This window comes from Rousettus aegyptiacus, unplaced genomic scaffold (genome assembly GCF_014176215.1).
Source record: "Rousettus aegyptiacus isolate mRouAeg1 unplaced genomic scaffold, mRouAeg1.p scaffold_m13_p_2, whole genome shotgun sequence".
Lineage (NCBI taxonomy): Eukaryota > Metazoa > Chordata > Mammalia > Chiroptera > Pteropodidae > Rousettus > Rousettus aegyptiacus.
Genome location: NW_023416295.1, coordinates 170,966,305 through 170,985,174, shown reverse-complemented (window position 1 = coordinate 170,985,174; position 18,870 = coordinate 170,966,305). Strand labels below are relative to the sequence as shown.

At 59.0% G+C, this 18,870-nt stretch overlaps 1 protein-coding gene and 1 long non-coding RNA gene across 3 annotated transcripts in view; one reads left to right on the top strand and one right to left on the bottom strand.

Annotated features, from left to right (window-relative positions):
* The window catches only part of CACNA1I (calcium voltage-gated channel subunit alpha1 I), a 101,552-nt gene that overhangs the window by 77,713 nt on the left and 4,969 nt on the right, over window positions 1-18,870 (bottom strand). The window contains exon 2 of one of the 2 annotated variants that reach the window (XM_016126455.2): window positions 13,297-13,549. In XM_016126455.2, coding sequence (XP_015981941.2) covers window positions 13,297-13,529 — 233 coding nt within the window. In that variant the 5' untranslated portion in view covers window positions 13,530-13,549. Of the gene's footprint in view, window positions 1-13,296; window positions 13,550-18,870 lie in introns of those variants that run through there. The other variant, XM_016126454.2, reaches the window with a different exon arrangement.
* Window positions 9,115-13,801, top strand: LOC118613797. Its single transcript, XR_004955882.1, has 2 exons — window positions 9,115-10,464; window positions 11,405-13,801. It is a non-coding gene; the product is annotated as an uncharacterized LOC118613797 (long non-coding RNA).

Here is an 18,870-nt window from a genome sequence, read left to right as displayed (position 1 = left end):
CAAGGGGAGGGTGCTGGCCTCAAGGCCCCCAGTACGAGGCTGAGCGGGATCAGAGCCATAACTCCACACCACGTCCCAGCTGCTGAGTCTTGAGAAGGCCAGGATAATGAACTGAAGAGACAGAGTCACCAGGGAAGGCACCGGGCCACGGGTCCCCTCAAACCTGCCACTTCTCAGAGGGAAGAGTGACCGAATGGAGGGGCAGTGCCTGACACCCAAGCAGGCCCCTCAGGGCAGCCTCCTCTCCAGGAAGCGAGCCAGAGGCCTGCATGGTTACCATGGCAACAACCACCCTCCATCCTATAGGCCCGCTGACAGTCTCCTTTCTGTAAGTGGGGGGCTTGGGTGGGTGGGGGTGAGAGTGCTGGGTTTGGCTGGGGCGGCCAAGTTTGCTTTTATTTTTGTCAAATCCAAAATCCGATCCATTTCCCAGGGTGCACCTCAATTGTCTTAATAAATCCAGTGGAGGAAGGAGGCTGGCAGGGCTACATCCTCTTGGACCAGGGAGGCAGGAAAGGCGGGCCAGCCCCTGTACGGGGGACTCTCCCCTACTGGTCCCCAGTGGCCCCCAAAATGGGAGCTCAGACCTTGGACCTTCATGGGCTGGGGCCGGAGGTTCCAGACCCGGTTCTCGGTCCATCTCTGTGCTCCTCTGAGCCCAGGTCCACGAACATCGTGGAGCACCCACCGCACCCCTGACGGGGGTGAAGCAGGCTCGCTGCTGCCCCGAAGGCACCCGGAGTGCGTCCCTCTTCCAGGACCCGCACGATGGGGCTGTGGAGCCCGCACTGTGGTAACAGCGGCTGCCGTTTTGAATGTCAAATATGCTCCGGGCCCTGGGCTTTATAGAAGAAATACATTCACTAAGTCATTCATTCATTCCACTTGTCTTTGCAAGCAGCGACCACTGGAAAGCTGCTTGGCAGCGTCTGCTACAGCAAAACAGAGGCCCGCACTGGGGTCCACACTGGGGTCCTGAGCCCAGAGAAATGCTGACATAAGTCTGCCAAAAGGCACATATTGCACATAACAGCCCCGACCAGAGAACAACTCCAGTGCCCGCCAACAGGAGCATGGGTCGGGCAGCAGATGATTTTGACCCCTGTGGGCCATGTGGCCACGTCTGGAGACATTTTTGATTGTCACAGCTCGGGAAGGCAGGCACTGGCCTCTCATGAGTAGAGAACAGCGATGGTGCGAAACATCCTGTAGTGCACAGGACAGCCTCCCCACAGAGGCATCCAGCCCCAGATGCCCACAGCGCCAAGACTCCCTGTGGTCCACCCACTCAGTGGAATACTACACAGCGCCGAAAAAGAACAAGCTACTGAAACACACAACGGCATGGATGGCACACACCTGCATCGGGCTGGGTAGCAGAAGCCAGACACTGAACTGCAAAGAGTGTGTGAATCCGAGTATATTATATATATGTATGTATGTATGTATGTATGTATGTATGTATGTATGTATGTGTGTGTGTGTGTGTGTGTGTGTATAAAGAGAGAGAGAGAGAGATCAGCAGTTAAGGCGGCCAGAGCAAGGTAACTTTGGGGGAAGTATCCATGGGGAATGGGGGTGAAGGAGCTTCCGGGGATTGGAGACCTTCTTCGCCTGAGTGGGGTCACAGGAGTAATTATATGGAAAGGCGCCTTGAGCTGGACATTAAGACTTGCGAGCTCTACAGCAAATATGTTTTATCTCAGTAAAAAGTGTAACAAAAAGTGATGAAGCACAGCTGCTCTAAGGAAAAATTGAAAATCCAACTATTATAAAAACACAAGCACCTGCTGGGGAGCCCACTGTCAGGACCCCCTGCCCTACCCCCTGAACCTTCACCACAACCCTGCGAGGGAGGGGTGCCATCCCGCATTCACAGACAGCTAGTGAGAAACAGAGCCGGGACTTGAACTTCACACCATCCGTCTTCCGTGTGTTCAAGGATTCGCTCTGCCCGTGCCCACAGCAGCCGCAGGAGACGGGCGTGGCCGACGTTATCACACCCACTTTACAGATACGAAAGTGAAGGTTCAGAGACGGCAGGACTCGCTCAAGGTGACACGGTGGCTGAGCTGGGACCGAAAGTTGCTCCATGAAGGGAACAGACCTGCTGGGCAGATGGTCCTAAGCCTCTCTCCGCTCACATGCCTCCAGCAATAGGCGCTCCCCACATGCCACGTGCCACGTGCCACGTGGCCCTGCCCTGGCTGACTGGTGCAGTGGGCTGGGATACCCCAGGGGGAGGGGACGAGGGAGTGAGTCCTCCCTTCCCTCCCTGTCCCAAACCCACTCTTCAAGTCCCCATAATTTGAGAACTCCTCGAATTTGGCCAGAGCCTCTAATTCCCAGATGCCCAGCAGGCCACAGGGCCCGGTGCAGACAGCCAGCCGGAGTGGGGGAGGCAATGACGCAGGCCCAGGGGCCGCCGGCTTGGCAGAAAACCCAGGGTGGATGGTCCCTGCGAAGGAGGCTCCAGCCAGAGACTCTCCATGCGCCACCACTTCAGCGACCACTGGAGAGAAGGGCCAGGGTCCCACCGCCTGCGGGCTGAGCCAGCCTCAGGAACCCACCCACGAAGAAGGCGTGCCCACAGGGAAGCCTCTGGAGTCCTGGGGTGGGGGCGCAGCCGCCTCCTCACGGCATCTTGGACATCCTCCTTCTAATGGAATGTGGAATGTGGTCCGTCTTGGCCTCTCACCCCAACCAGGCTGTGCCCTCCAACGGCAGAGCATCTCCGCCCCTCCCTGTGCCCGGAGCATTGCAGCCTCAGCAGGGAGCGAGGTCCCCGTCACTTGGAGGCATCAAAGAGGCTAAGGAGGGATTCCTGCACTAGGGCTTTGCAGCCTCCTTTCCCACCCTGCCCTCCTCCTCCTCTCCTTTTCAATGTCCATCGCTCTGCATTCAGTTACTCAGCACCCTGTCTCCAGGTGAGGTCCATAGCGGCTCTGGGAACCCCAAATGAAGAAGACACAGTCCCTGCCCTCTAGAAACCACAAGTAGACACTCAGTGGAGACACAGAGCGGGTGAGGGCTGGATGGGGCGTGATGACATCGTCTCTTGGCCGCCCAGGGGCCTGCCCCCCACCACACGCCTCCCCTGCCCGCCCTGACCACACGCACGTGTGCGTTCACATCAGCGTCCCCTCCGAGCCCTGCAGCCCTTCCTGCCCCTGCACCCGCTGCCACCACGAGTGACGTCACCTCCTCGCCCACCAGGCCAGCAGCATCGGGCACGGCACCCGCTCGCCGGTGGTCCCTGCGTTTTCCTGTGCCCCCTGGCAAGGCTGGTAGGCCCCTTCTCAGAATAACTTTTTAAAGTACGTAAATGTTTTTTAATGCCTGGGATTAGAAAGGAAGGAAACCAGTTAACGTTAAAATAGTTGTCAAAATATTTTTTTTGGAAAAACCAGTTTGTGATGGAGACGTGTGCGTGCTTCGCTGCCAACACGATGAACGACGGGAGCCGAGGGCGGGTCCGACCCCGTGGGACCACGACGCAGCGATGACTCGCCGACCTGCAGGGCGCTCGCTCCCCAGGGACCGCGACGTGGCGTGGGAGCATTGTTTATCACTCCCGGTGGCGGCCTCAGGAGCTGCCAGCAATCCTGCCGAGCCTGCCGTGGCTTTTACCTCCGTTTGTGATATAAAGGAATGCTAAATTTCAGTCAGAGATCGGCAGAAACAAACATGCAGCTTGTGCCCATCCAAGGTCACGAACCACGACTTAAGACTCTTGTTCTAAAAACCTTCTCCCCGTTACCCCGGCCCTGGGGACACCACGAGGCCCTGAGCTGGTTCTCTTCCTACTTTGTGGGCCCTGCCCCCTTTAATGTTGGTCCTTCTCAGACCCCAGTCTCCCCTGTTCTGTCCCCGACCCCACGCCCAGGTCCATTCCCTCGAAGACCGTCCCTGGCCTGACCAGCCCCGAGTTTGTCCCAGCCCCAGGGTCACTCAGCAGCAGGCCTCCCGGACACTGTCTGGGACATCTCTAGGAACCTCAGATTCATCATGTCCAAAATGAGTATATCGTCATATCCTCCCCCTGCACCTCCCACCCCAATGAATGAACCCCCAGCCACCCCAGTCCCGGAAGTTGTCCAGACCAGAACCCTTCAGGGCCTCCCTCTCCCTCAACCCCACCTCAGAGGCCTGTCCGTCTCTCCGCCTAAACCTCTCCTCTCCATCAGCCCTCTGCACGCTCTCTGCCCCAGGCGGGCGACACTCTCTCACTCCGGAGTCTCTCAACAGCCTCTTCCTCCAGCCTTGCCTCCCGCGGTGTCTCCTCCTCACGGCAGCCAGAGGGTTCCCCAAAACCAAAAGGCTTCTGTGGCTCCCCGCGCCTCCCAGAGAGTCTCCTTACTCCTCAGCTTGGTATTCAAGGCCCTCTGTGTAGGCGTTCATGGGTAGATGGTTGGTTGGGAAGGTGAGTGGACGAACGTATGAATGTAAGGTTTGGGTAGATGGATGGGGAGAGTGGGCAGATGAATGGAGAAGAGATAGAAAAATGGATGGATGGATGGATGGATGGATGGATGGATGGATGGATGGATGATGGATGGATGATGGATGGATGATGGATGGATGATGGATAGATGATGGATGGATGGATAGATGGATGGATGAACAAAAGGGCGGGTGGGTGGGTGGATAAATAGATGGGTGAGTGGGAATCTCCCCTACCGCTCTCTGGGAGAAGCCAGACACAGCCTTGGGCACCCTGCTCTGTCCACTTCCACCCCGGCCCTCTCCCCCCAGCCCAGCACCCCAAGCCCTCGCATTCACAGGGCACCTCACAGTCAGCCACGCCTTCTCCTCCTGCTTCCTCCTCTTGATGGAAACGCACCCAGAGGGGCCAAGTTATCTGCTCAGTATCACACAGCAGCAAGCGCCTGCATCGGGATTTGAACTCGGGGAGAGAAGAGAGAGACCGTAGGAGCCGAGCTCGGCTCCGCAGGCAGACGGAGACAGGGCATGCAAGGTGGCCTCACAGGAGGGCTGGGGAGAGGTTAGCAGGAAGACATTCTGGCCGATTAAAAAGACGTATTGATTTCTCTCTGAGGAAAACAAATGGGGCCGTTTTTCTCCCAACAGCCTGGCGAGGCGGTCTGCGAGAGGTGGCAGGTCAGAGCTGGCTTCCGACGCAGAAGCCGAAGCCCAGGCTGGATGGACTTGTAAATGTCCAGTCGTGTTTTAAATGCCCCAGGAGGGGTGGACTCCTCATTAGCCAGTCAGACCTCTTTCTAATTCTCTGCCCTGTATTAATTACAACGAGACTCCCTGGTAGGGCTCACGGGGCTCATGGTGCTGTGCAGGCCGGGGCTCCGGCCACCGCCAGGCTGGTTGGCCTGGACAAGCACTTGACCTCTCTGGGCCTTGTCTGTGCAGTAGGCAGGCTCTAGAGCCACCCCCAGCGCATAGCGGGTCCTCAGCGAACACCAGCGCTCTCCCTGGGGCAGCCCTCCCCTTCACCTTCTGGAATCTCAACCCCGAATGTCCTTCCATACCCAGCCCACACTCCAGGCTGTTATCAGCAGTCCCAGTGACCCCAGCTCGGCTGGAGCCCTTGACCAGGCTGCTGCCTCAGCTGGGATGCCATTCCCCTCCCTGTATCTCTCCTCCCATCAAAGTCTCTCCGCCCCGGCTCCAGGACAGGCTGACCACTCCTCGCTCTGGAGCTCCTAAGGGGCCCTCTGCCCCACCTTTACCGCCTTTTGCTTCGCAGGAGTAGGACTCGGGTGTGGCACAGCCTCCCCCAGCAGGCTGGGGGCTCCTCTGAGTCACCGCTGGGTGTCCAGGCCTGTACACTGTGGCCCTACCTAACATGACTGAACAGGCCTAGGGGCACCTCTGCTCAAGTCTGGAACAGCGTCCAACACATAGCTGGCTTCCATAAACACTTGTCGAATGAATGAATGAATGAATGAATAAGTGAGTGAGTGAGTGAGTGAATCAATCAAGGGGCTCCTCTGAGTCACCGCTGGGTGTCCAGGCCTGTGGCCCTACCTAACATGACTGAACAGGCCTAGGGGCACCTCTGCTCAAGTCTGGAACAGCGTCCAACACATAGCTGGCTTCCATAAACACTTGTCGAATGAATGAATGAATGAATGAGCGAGTGAATCAATCAATCGATCAATCAATATCCATTGCAGGAGCCTCCTGCATGGCCTCCAGACCCCAGTCTCTCTCTCTCTCTCTCTCTCTCTCTCAAGCATCCTCCATTCCGCTCAAGCAATGACCATTCTAGCAAATGGCTTTACCCACATCCCATCCCTACTGGACACCCATCAGTAGCTTCCCGGTGTCCACGGATCAAGAGCAAGCTCCAACCTGGCGTTCCACACCCCGCCACCCAGCCCATCTCACGCTGCTCCAGCCCACGAAACTCCTCACCGTTCTCTACACCATTCCCTCTGCCTAGAAAACCATCCCTCGAGTGCCTCCCGGAAAACTCCTACTTAAGCAGCGAAACCCAGGCCAAATGCCTCCTCTTCCACGTGGGCTTCATCAATGCCCCCGCACAGGGTCCGGGGCAATTTCTGCTCCTCTAGCTCACTTTACATAGAAATATCCATGCGACAGTTCCTGAGGGCGCCCTGCGGGCCAGGGCAGGCTCTTCTGACTGGCCATCCAGCGGCCCTGCTGACCGATAACGGTGCGGCGTCCACGGTGGCCGCCACGAGCATCCCCAGGGCACAGCTTGATGCTGACTTTTACTTTGGAGAAAAACAACCTTCTCTACACCAGATGGAGGGAAACGGACAATTTCCCAGACATGTGTTGCTTCTTCCAGCAACACTTGCCGCCCGTCTGGGCATTCCCATTAGGCCAGGGCTGAGGGGGGAGGGGACACCCTCCCTTCCCCAGCCAGCCATGAGCGGGCTGGGTGGGCACAGCACCGGCCGGAGAGTCTGGAGTCCTGGGCTCCAGTCCACCTTGGCTTTGCTGACTTCTCACACGTGTGACCTTGGGCAAGTCATTCCCTTTCCTGGGCCTCAGCGGCCCCAGCTGTAGAATGGGGAGTTAGCACACTCCCGGCCCTGCCACCTCACGGGGGCTGCTGAGGGAGTCTGAGAGGTCACAGCAGGTGGGGACGTACTGTGTGAACTGGAAAGTGATGCAGAAGCCCATCAGCGCCCGGCCTGTGGGGCCCATCAGAGACGCAGAGTACGCCAGAGCCACCGGCCCTCGGGGACCTCCCGCCTGGCAGAGGTAAAGCCACCACGACTCCCCTGAGGCGCGAGGAAGCTCATAGGACAGGGGAGGACTGATAAAGGGCTGAGGGGTCCAGAGGAAAGCTTCCTGCAGGTGGCAGCCCGAAGCTGGGCTCGGTGGGGCTGGCGGGATTTGGGGCCCTAGAGGTGGGGGACAGGGCATGACTGGGGCCGACGAGCACACGCTAAGGCAGGGAAGCGGGGGGCCTCGGGTACCATCGGCAGCACGTCTGGGCTTGGGAACAGCGTGCGGGAAGGGAAATCCAAGAAGGCGGCTGGAGGACGACCTGCACGGGCCCTGGAAGGCCTCGGATCCCGGCAAGGGGAGAATGATCTGGGGGTGACAGAGAGTCACCGAAGGTCTCTGAGTGAGGAAAGAATAAACAAAAGAAAGAAGACAGGCAGGAGGACAGGGAGGGGGTCACAGGCGTGTCCGCGGAGGAGCCCCAGGGGGAAGACGGGTGGGGGGGTGCGGGTGGGTCCAGGAGAGAGGCGATGGCCCAGGGCCGCACGGCTTTTCGAGGAGGGACGGTGACACCCGCTGTCACGTGGGGCAGGAGGACTGAGATCCCGGGACCGCCCGTTTAGACAGGAAGAGATGGAAGAACTCAACTCCAGATGCTCCAGATGCTGCCGACAACCCAGCCACAGGGAGAGAGCTCAGGACAGGAGGGACAGAGTTAGAGGCCCTTATCCAGCGGCCCAAACCGCCGTGTGGCACAGCGGGGCTGGACAGAAGCTGGCCCAGAGGCGAGGGGATGAACCAAACAGCCAGAATAGCCCAAGCCTCTCAAACCGTCATCAGGACACAGGGCCCAGCTGCCCACTGGCCTTCAGGACCCTTGTCTGGAGGCAGGACGCCTCTGGCAGGGCAGCCGGGGCCACCGCAGGTGGCTCCCTGCCAATGTACACATAGCTGCCCCTCGGCACTCAACAGTTTGCCCAGTCAGCGCTTGTCCTGGTCCTCGCTTGATCCCTTCACATTCCCAACTGGGGTCACTCTGACCCCGCCCCCCATTTCACTGATGAGCAAACAGAAGCTCAGCAAAGGCAAGAGACTTGTCCAAGGACACTCAGCCAAGAAGCCAGGAGCAGGTCCTCACACAGCAACCAAGCTACAGCCCCTGAGCCACCTCCGCGTCCTCTCTGTCCAACACCACCCCAAGGCCCTGCCAGCACCTGGGCCACCACTGTTTCTCCATCCCACAGGCGCCCTCTCGTGATGGCCTTCCCGCCGACACGTCTCCACAGGAGTGGGAGTGACCTTCTGCACAAAATGGCCATGTCCGTCCTCTGCACGTGCCTGGTGCACTCAGTAAAGGCTTGTCGAATGATCTCATGAATGCGTGAGTGAATGTGGGCGAACCCCCGCCTCCTCAACGAACGCACCGAACCCTCACAGCGAGCCACACAAGACGGGGCACCTGGGGGCTACGATGAGACCTTGGGCCCTGCCCTCTTCCTGCCCAGTGATGAGCAAGGTCAGAGGGTCCACGAGGCAGGGGTCTAGGTGAGGTGGACCTCACAGTGAGAGCACCCACAGACCCCAACGTAGCAAGCAGAGGACCGGAGCCCGGCAGGGGACCGGAAGTAGACGGAAGCGGGGCAGAGGGGCAGGTGAGAACCAGGAGCAGCACTGCAGAGGCACGGAGCGAGTGAGCCCCCCACAGGGAACTCAGAGCCCCGGCGTCCCTCCAGACGCCACCGAGACGCTTCCTGCGGAGGGTGGCAGGGAGACGGGTACCCCGGGCAGTCCCTTCCTGACCTTGCTGCCCAACTCTCCCATCCTGCAGACAGAGAGACTGAGGGCGAGAGAGGGGGAGCGACCTGTCTCAAGTCACGAGCAGCTGGTGCCTCGGCGGGCGCCCTCCCCCTGTCCAGCAGGGAGGCAGCCTTCACAGCCGACTGGCTTCCCACCATGCATGGATGATTCTGATTTGCAAGCAGCGGCTCAGCCCGGCTGGAGTGGGGGAGGCAGGGCAGCAGTCCCGTGCACGATGGGAGAGGAGGGGGCTATAATCTTCCTCGGGCCACAGCCCTGGAACCCAGGGAGACCCTCGCCTGGCCACCCGAGACTGCAGAGCAAACCTCCCTGCCTGGGTGTGGTGCGGGGAACCAGTGCTTCTCCAGCCTCCACCAGTGGCAGCGGCATCCTGGCTAAAAGCTGAGGCTGGGGATACAGAGAAATTGAGGTTTTCATCCCAGCTCGACCACATCCTGGCTGTGCAACCCTGGAAAACAGTTACCCAACCTCTCCGAGCCTCACTCTCCACATGCGCAAGACGGAGCTAGGACAGCACCTGCCTCTGGATGATTTAAGGGTTAAAGGTGACGATGAAGAGGAAGGCTTCGGTACACGCCAGCTCTCGTCATCATCCCTGGGTACCTCCTCCGTGCTGGACACGGCACTGGGTGCTTTGCAGGACTCATCTCTAATCATCTTGAACCGTCCCGTTACAGAGATGAGAAAACAAGCTCAGGGAGGGGGAAGCACCGGGGTGAGCACAGGCACCCCCGGCCCTGCTCCCACACGCAGCCCAGCCCGTTACACCGAGGCCCTCAAAGTCTAATCGAGGTGGAAAATAGGTTTCCGACTGATTAGTCCTGCTGTCAGCGGGGCCCTGCTGGAGTGCGCTGTGATGGATTAGCGATGTCTGCACGGGTGAGGGCGTGGCAGCGAGCCGCAAAACCCGCAAGAATTTACCCAAATGACAGATGGAATCTGATTTTCCCTGGAAACAACGTCCTCTGAAAGCGCTACGCTCCATCCTAAAGACTTGACGTCCGATGTCTTACGGAGCCCACCGTGAGCAGAGTGTTCACTCAGCTACACGTGAGGGACCCGGTCAGCTTTGGGGCACGGACGGCACAGACGACAACCGGACGCGTGGCGGTTTCCTGGTCTGCACAGCTCCACGTTCACCGGCGCCTTCCGTACCGCTCTGGTCTGCAGTGCGATCTGCGGCGTGGGGGTTACCATCCCTGTCTGACAAGCGGGGAAATGGGGGCGCGGGGAGGGGGCGGCGCCGGAGAGGTTAAGAAACTGGCGCATGACCACACAGCAAACCCGAGGCAGCACCAGCCCCTAGGTCTGTCGGACTCGGGTCCACGCGCCGTATGTCACCTCCCCGTGAGTCGAACAGTGCAACCGGTGCCTGGCGTTTCAGACCCAGCGACCTCCCAGCGGAAAGCCTCCCCGACCACACATGCGCAAGGCCCCGACCGGGCGGAAGGCAGTGCTGACATGTGGGTGAGTGGACCTTTCCTGCTCTCCAGCTCGGGGAGGGTCCCGGCAGCCTCTGCTTCGCCGGTGAATCAGGTGATGACTCAGGGCCTGGCTCTGGCCTGGATGAGGAGCTGAGTCAGGGAGCTCCAAGCTTCAAAGGGCAGCTGGCTCTGCGCCAGGGCCCCTCGGCACCGGAGACACCGGTGCTTAGGACAGTCTGTCTGGGGCAGACCTCCCACGCTGCCCTGGGCATGCCAGTCATGAGAGCCGCACCCGCTGGCCTGATCCTCATGCCTACGTCCACCATTTCTCATGAGGAGCAGAATCCTGCAAAGTCTGGAGAGGCGAAGGGTCATTTATGGTTATTACAATGATTAAGAAACACTGCCTACTAATATTTAGGGACCAGGAACACCAACCATCCCATAATGTACAAATCAGCCAGGACCACAAAACATGATCACACTCAGATGCCCCCACAGAAGGGCACGGCCCAGCGGCCCAGCGGCCCAGCATCTCCTCCCCAGCGCTCACGGCCCCTTCCTGGCCTCCCTCCCAGGCAAGAGGGAGGCGAGAGCTCTCTGGCCAGGAGAGATCCCTCGACCCCTCAGGACCTGATCAAAGACACCCCCCACACACACCCCCTCCAAACCCCTACAGCCCAACCTGAGCGCCCCACAATGACATCTCTGCGCCAGGGGCCCCCTGTGGATGCCGAGGTCTCCTGGACCTGCATTTGTAGAAACCCACTCTGGCCTCTGTCCTACTGACCCAACTCAGGCTGTGAAATCACAGGGCCCGGAATCACGGGTTCTTCAACCCCCAAACACACACCTCCGCAGCCACCAAATGTCAGACACGCATTCGAAACACAGAGCTCTACAGTCTTCGAATCACGGAAGCTTAGCATTTTAGCATCTCTGAGCTCTAAATCTGAACTTTGAACCTTTCGATTCGATCACAGGTGTCTAGAGTCTGAGAGTCCCACAACTTGACGCTTTTGAGGCTACTCCTCGCCAGAATCATCACGTTTCTGGTCCAGAAGGCAGCCCGGAGGTTAGGCAGCCAGTCCAGGCTGAGACAGCCACCCCCGCCTCATCCCTCACCCCAGCCTCTGAAGCTTCTGGCCATGAGGCCTGGGCACCCCACAGTGCCCCAAGCGGCTCCCAGAGCTGGGGGAGGAGGAGGCTGAGTTCAGTCTCACCCCCTACTCCATGCAGCTCCATGCGCCGGGACCCAGGGCTCTTCCCAAGACAGGCGAGGACTAAGCCCAGCCCTGCTGGGATCCAGGCCCCCTCCTTCCCCTCTTGGGCTGGCCCCACAGTTGTCACCAACCCAAGACACGCACCCTGAGGGTAGAGGCCAAAGGGGTGGTAAGGACAAAAGTCAAAGGACCCAAGGGACTCTGTTTGCTCAGAAATGAGTGGTTCAGAAATGAGTCAACCTGGAAGGGTTTCTGTGCGCTGCTCTGAGGTCAGGGCCCTGGGTGCCTGAGGTCAAGGGTGTGGGCGAGTGCAGCTGGCACCCAGGACTCCCAGCGCTGGAGGAGGCCTCTCATCCAGCCCCTCCTGTTTAAGTAGAGTAAAGGCTCTGAGATTCAGAGAGAGGGGACTGCCCAAAGCCACACACACACCCACTCTACGGCAGACACAGCTCAGACCTGCTCCCCATCCAGGGGCTGCTCTGTGATACCTGGGCTGCTCGGTGCTGCTCTGGCCCAGCCTGACCTGCCAGAGGACAAGCTGGCTCAGACTTCCAGGCCAAGGTCATCTGAGCTGTGCCTCTGCCTCCAGCTGAGAGCAGTAGTCCCCATTTAGACTCTGTGGGGCTCAAACAGGTGAAGTGCCTTTCGCAAGGTCGCCCAGCCCCTAAGTGGCAGAGCTGGACTCGACCCTGTTGTCCCACCCGGGCAAGGTCCCCCTGACTTGGTTCCACTATCTCCCTACTCCCCAGCCAGCTTCCTCTCCCCAAAAATCCCAAAGTCCCCATGGTCTCCCTTCTCTGGCCTGGTTGCCCCCCAGGTCACACACTGCAGGTCCCTAAGTTTCCCATTTTGTACTAAAGCTGCTTCTATGGGTGGTGCCTGCCTCCTCCACTCCCAGGAGCTCCCCGAGGTAGACCAGCTCTGCCCCTGGTCCTTCGTGGTCCCAGGGCAGGGAAAAGGTCACACTGGGTGAACTGTTACTGAGCAGACCCCTCGGGGTGTCTGACACCTCCTGAGCTGTCCCACAGAAGGGGCATCAAGGTCTTCGCCCTGCCCCACCCCCAGCTAGGGCGCCCAGCTCTGCCCCCCATCCACTCTGGCTTCCCAGGTCTGGGGGTTCTGGGGCCCATCACCGCCCCAGCCCCTGACACAGTGGGGAGGCCAGCAGACATGGGCTCCACATAGCTGCCTCCCCCAGCCTTTCTGGGGACTAGCCTCACCACCCCCACCTATATCTGCGCACCCCAGGCATCCAGGGCTGGACTCAGGCCCTACCCTGTGTGGCCTCAAGTACTAGCAGGGACTCTGTCCTGCTTGGTGGGCCCCCAAAACCATGAGGCCACCACCTGTGGGCCCTAAAGCCTCCTCCTCACTGGCCCGCAGCCCCGGGCTCACCCAGGACTCCCAGCATTGCAGGAGGCATCTCATCCGGCCCCAGCGGAGGACTTTCTGAGCCAGCCAGCCACTGGACTGACCCCTGCAGTCCGCAAATTCCAGAACACTCACATGGGCAAGACACCAGGTCCTCATCGGCGTGACCTCCGTGTTCCAACAGCTCCCCAGATCCACCACGCGAGCTCGCTCACCACCACCAGCAGGGCCAGGTAGAGCCCAAGCAGGGCCCCAGCCAACCCAGGCCCCACAAAGGATATGGGTTACACACCATCTTGATGCACCAGTTCCGGGGGCTGGTGGTCTGCCGCAGACAGAAGAAGGCGACGGGCGCCAGGTCTGGGTGAGGGACGTCCGGATCGGCTCCATCCACGGGCTCGTCCAGGCCTGGAGGAGAGGGAGGCGGGCTCCGGGGCCCCGGCTGCTCTGTGACTCCTGGCTCAGGGGCCTGGGCCACAGCACACGGGGAGGGCGGCGAGGAGCTCTCAGCCATGTCAGCGCCGAGCAGGGAGCCTGGGGGAGAAAAAACGGTGGCCATGGCAGGGCCAGGCCTGGCCCACGCTGCCCAGCCAGCCTCCTTCTCAGGCCCACAGGCCCCTCACCCTCGCTCCGGCCGTGAGAATTAGGGACGAGCTGAGGGCTCAGATGCAAGTGAGTTGGAACCCACTTCCAGGCTGGGTGGTCCTGGGGGAAGTCTGGTCGACCTTGTGGGGCCTTGGTTTGGAGAGATGCAGAGAGGGGAGAATAAAACCTTCTTAGAATGTCGTCGTGATGGTAGTTGCTTTTTTTTTTTTTTTTTTAATGAGACGAGAGTTGTGTATTTATTACACCATCGAAGGGAAAGAAAATTTGCAAGTAAGAAAAGGGGAAGTTGTTATAAAGACGGACATCGTTGCCAGGATGACGCATGTTGCCAAGGAGAAGTTGGGGTGCCGCGGGACCAGACACCAGGGGGCCTGGGTAAGCCAGGAGGGAATCAGGGCTGGCTCCTCAGACTGTGGCTGAGCTGAGACCTGCAGCTGAGCCCAAGGACCCGCCGCCCACTGCCTGACAAAGCGGAGAGCGCAGGAACCGTACACGCCAACCTCTCTGCTTTATAGATGGAGAAACTGAGGCCCAGAGAAGGGACAAGAGAGACACAGAGAGAGCCAGGTCAAAGCAGAGACCGAACTCCATCAGGCCCGGCTTCCCGGTTGTCCAACCTATGCAGCTACCGAGGGCCCTGCGCTCAGAAGGGCCTGCGTTTGTTTTAATGCACTGGTGTCAACTTGAAATCCTTAATCATTTTTGACCAAGGGTCCCCACGTTTTCATTTTCCACTGGGCCCTGCACATCATAGAGCTGGTCCTGACTCCGTCTCAGGGATACTTCCACACCCCGGTCTCATCTGATGCACACCCTAACCCCAGCAGGGCTGTTCTGCCCATTTAGCAGAGGGAGAAACTCAGGTCCCGAGACGGGGGTGGCATGCCAAGGCCGAGGCAAGTGTAGAACTGGGGCACGTTTCAAGGCCAGAATCCCAGCACCAGCCCTCCAGATTCAAGGCTGACTGCCTGTGGCCCCGCAGCCAGCCAGTGCCGGGGTGGGAAAACCAGCCACTCCTCACTACCTCCCCTGAGAGCTCACCAATCCCTGGATCTCCATCCATGGGGGTCTCCTGGGCCCCAGAACCATGACGGCGCCAGGCTGGGCAGTGAGAGATGGAGAGATGGAGTGGGGCCCAATCTCTGGCGCCCACTCGGCTGCCGCCCGTGGCCGCTGAGCTGTCAGCTGAGCTGCCCAGAGCTGATGCGTTTGGACATTTCTCTGGCTCCCGGGGGCAACAGGCGGGAGTTGGCACCTCCTGCCACTTCGCCCGGCTGGTCAGGGAGGCAGTTTACTCCTGAGCTCAGGGCTTTGCTCTTGGTTCCAGAAAAACAGCCCCAAGCCTTACATAAAGCTCCCAGGCACCTCGACCCACCACGTGTCAACCCCTGGGCTGCAAAACATCTTCCCCGAGGAGGCTCCGGGTCTGCCCACTGCTGCGCCAGCCTCAGAGTCCACCGCCCCATCCACTGGCCCGTCACTCTGGCCAGACCGGACCTCCTCAGTTCCTCCGACTTCCTCCTCCAACCTTCTCCGCGGAGCATCCTCGTGGCCAACTCCCGCACCCCATTCTCCCAGGCCCTGAATATTCATTCATTTGTCCAACAATGTTTCCTGAGCACCTACTATGTGCAGGCACTGTGAAGGCTTTAGGGCTATGCTGGTGAATAAGCCAGATTTGGCATCAGCCCCCATTCACAATAATCCAACACTCCAGAAAGAGAAAAAGACGAGTCGATTAATTTCTCTCTCCCCGAGCTTCCGTAGCTCTTATCACCGCCGAACATGCCGCGTAATTTATGTATTTACGTCTTTATGATTTAGCGTCTGTCTCCCGACCTGAAAGAAGGTTGTAGGGAGCAGGAGCTGTGGTCTGCATCGCTCGCCGCCATGTCCCCGAGCCCCTGGAACAGTGCCTGGAACATACTAGGTGCCCGAGAAGTGTTCGTCGGATAAATTAATAAAAAGTGCTGAGAGGTAAATAAACCAGGGAGAAAGGTGCGAGTGGGGAGAAACCATCTCGCCCTCTCTCAAGAAAGAGACATTGAGGATGAAAATGACGAGAATCAGAAGGCATCACCGTGGGTAGCCTGTGGCAAGAGCACTCCAGGTAGAAGCAATCGCCCGTGCAAAGGCTGGGAGGGAGGCTGGAGGGAGCTCGGGGCAGCCAGATGAGGCCAGTGTGGCGGAGCCTGGGGCACGGAGGGGGCGTGGGAGGGGGAGTTTGGCTGGGCCCGTTGAGAGCCCCCCCCCCCCGGCGGAAGGAGCTTGGGTTTTCGTCCAAGTGCAACGGGAAGCCACGGAAGGGCGTTTATGTAAGAAGTGACATGCTCTGGTCTGCGGCTCCAAGCCATCCCCCTGAGGGCTGAAGGGAGAGTGGGTGGAGGGGCAGGGGTGGAGCAGGCAGGGCCAGAGGGATGCTGCTGGAGACGGGAAGAAGGGGGCGGGTCTGAAACACATTGTAGAGGCAGAAGAGGCAGGCCCTGTCTGGGCTCAATTGCCACCCTACTCAGCACCACCAAAACCCCTTCTGCACCCACACAGGTGGCAAGAGCCGCCGAGGTCTCTGGGACGACACACGATCACCCCGCTTTTCACTCCCAGCTCCTTCCATTAACTTGCTTCTTGCCTCACCTGGCCCTATTCAAAGCTGTCACGCTGTGCTGTTGTCCTTTGTCCTCTCGCCTCTCTCCCCTCACTGTGGGGCTACTAGAGACCACGACTACCAAGGCCACCTCGACCCACTCCCCAGCCTGCGCCCTCTGCCCTGCCACCCAGGGACCACCCAGCCTCCAGCCCCTGACCTGCTCCCCACGAGCCTCTGACCTGCTCCCCAACAACCGCACAGACCATGTCCCTCTGACCCCCTCTGCCCTGCACCTGTAGCCCAGTTCCTGCCCCCAGCTGCCCATGTGTCTATGGCTGGAAGATTTTGGGGGGGAGGGGGTTGGCAGCTGGGCCCCCTGGGCTCCAACCTGCCTGCAAATGGAATCTCACAGAGTCAAGAGGACTTGTGTTAGGTAACAATACTGGTGGACTCAAACAAAGGTTCGTCTGGCCCCCGACGAGCAGCCTCCGCATCCCGGCATCTTTCCCGTGGGTGCTCCCAGGGCAGCCCACCAGGCGGCGACGTGGTAACTGGACTGGCCCCTGTGAGCACGGGCAGGGGCAGAGCAGGACCCCGCTGTGTCTGGAACACGCACCTACTCCTGATTCCATCGGCCTCTTGGAATCTCAGCTGCCCTCTCTGCAAGATTCAGCTCTCCTCCTGCCCGCCTCAGTGGGCCTTTCTTAAGACGCAATATGGATGGGGAGGCTCTCTAGGACCCATGAAGGTGGCCGTCTAAGCATGCATGAGGCCAGGTGGGCCATCCCCAGGGACTGGCACCCCAGCCCTCCCTCTGCCATCACCACCATCACCACCATCACAACATCACGGCATCACGGCATCATGGAGGCTCTATGTCTGACTGTGCCAGGCAATGGGCAAAAGGCTTTCTATGCATTGTCTATATCCTTTGCCACTGCAGCCCCACGATGTACAGACCACACTTATTCTTACTTTATGGGGAAGGAGACTGAGGCCCGGGGAAGCCCAGCAATGCCCAAAGTCGCCCAGCTGGTATAGAGCAGAGTCTGAGTCTCCGTTCAAGTCTGCCACTCCTGAGCCCAGCACTAAACCATTACAGGCGCCGCCCTAGGACCAAAAAAGATGTCCTGGAACCAGGCTCTCCCTCTAAGCTGAGTCACCAAGCAGTGTTGTTATAGCTACTGGTCCAGCCAAGATCCCCCAGGGTGGGCAAAGACCCTCCAAGCCTTTGGGGAAACCTGCCTCTCAGACTCTTGCAGCTGGTACTCCAGAGGCTATGCCCTTGGAGTGCAGTGTGGGGAGGCCTGTGTCTGCACAGCCCAGGTCCTGGTGGAGGACGACCTGAGACCTGGCCTGGTCTCCCCGGGCCGTGCGTGCATGTGTGTGCGTGTGTGCATGTGTGTGTGTGCACGTGTGTGTGTGTGTGTGCGTGTGTGTGTGTTTACAGGAACACTCAGGCAGGCAACTCGCCTACCCCTTTGTCAACAACCACACATCAGCTAATGTCACGACTAGAAGAACAAGCAACAAACTCATTCTGGGAATACTAGGATCCAGGAATCTCAGAATCAGAATATCTTATAATCGCCCAGAAACTCAGAGGGCCCAGATATTGATGACAATAACCTTAGACTCTACAGTGTGGCATTTCAAAGCATGGGCGCTGGATGCCGGGACCTGTGTTGGAGTCTCAAGTGACACCAGTCTACCTTGGCACACGACTCAGCCTGGCAGAGGCCCTTGGTGACGCTTTTTATAAAACGAGGGTACGAGTGCTCTGTGGCAGGGCTGCTGGGTAACGCATGTGGGCACCTGACCACAAGCCCGCAGCAGTGAGCCCTGGGACCGTCTCCCATGCACACTGGTGCTGTCAGCCATGAGATTTCAGGATCCTGGGACTTAGGAGTCCCACAAACACGGTGTCTGCTACCAGACTATTATGATCTTCACACAGGGAACCTCTGAAAAAAATGGGACCCCAAAGCATCCTGATCTGTCAGCGCACACACCGACATAGTCACACACAGTATGCACACACACAATCACACACACCAACATAATCACACACGGTACACATACACACACAATCACACACAAAGACACAGACACACAATCACATACTCACAGTCACTCACAGACACACCGTACTCTCTCATACACACATCTCACATAGTCATACACTCACAGACGTACACAATCACACACAGATATACACAGTCACACACACTCACATGCAGACGCATACGTAACACCTACTCACACGGACACACAATTACTCAGACACACACACCTCACTCAGTCATCACACTCACACAGACACACACTCACACACACACCAGAGGCTGCATCTGGCGGCCTATAGTAAAGTCTTTGTAAGGCCGCAGGAACCCCAGCATTGTCCAGCCTGCACCCCAGGGCCCCTGGACCCCTCTGCCTGCTCCCCCTTTCACATGACAGCCCTGCAGATGCTTGAGGACAGTCCGCCCACCCCCGAGCCTCATTTGCCCCAGGCCTCTTGTCACCAGCTCCCTCATCCATTCCTTGGGTGACAATTTCCAGATCATCTGCTCCTCAGGACCCCCTCCCCAGTCACATTCAAGTTTGCCTACTCTCCTCAGCAAGGGCTGGACCAGGTTCACACCAAGTCACCCCGAGTAGA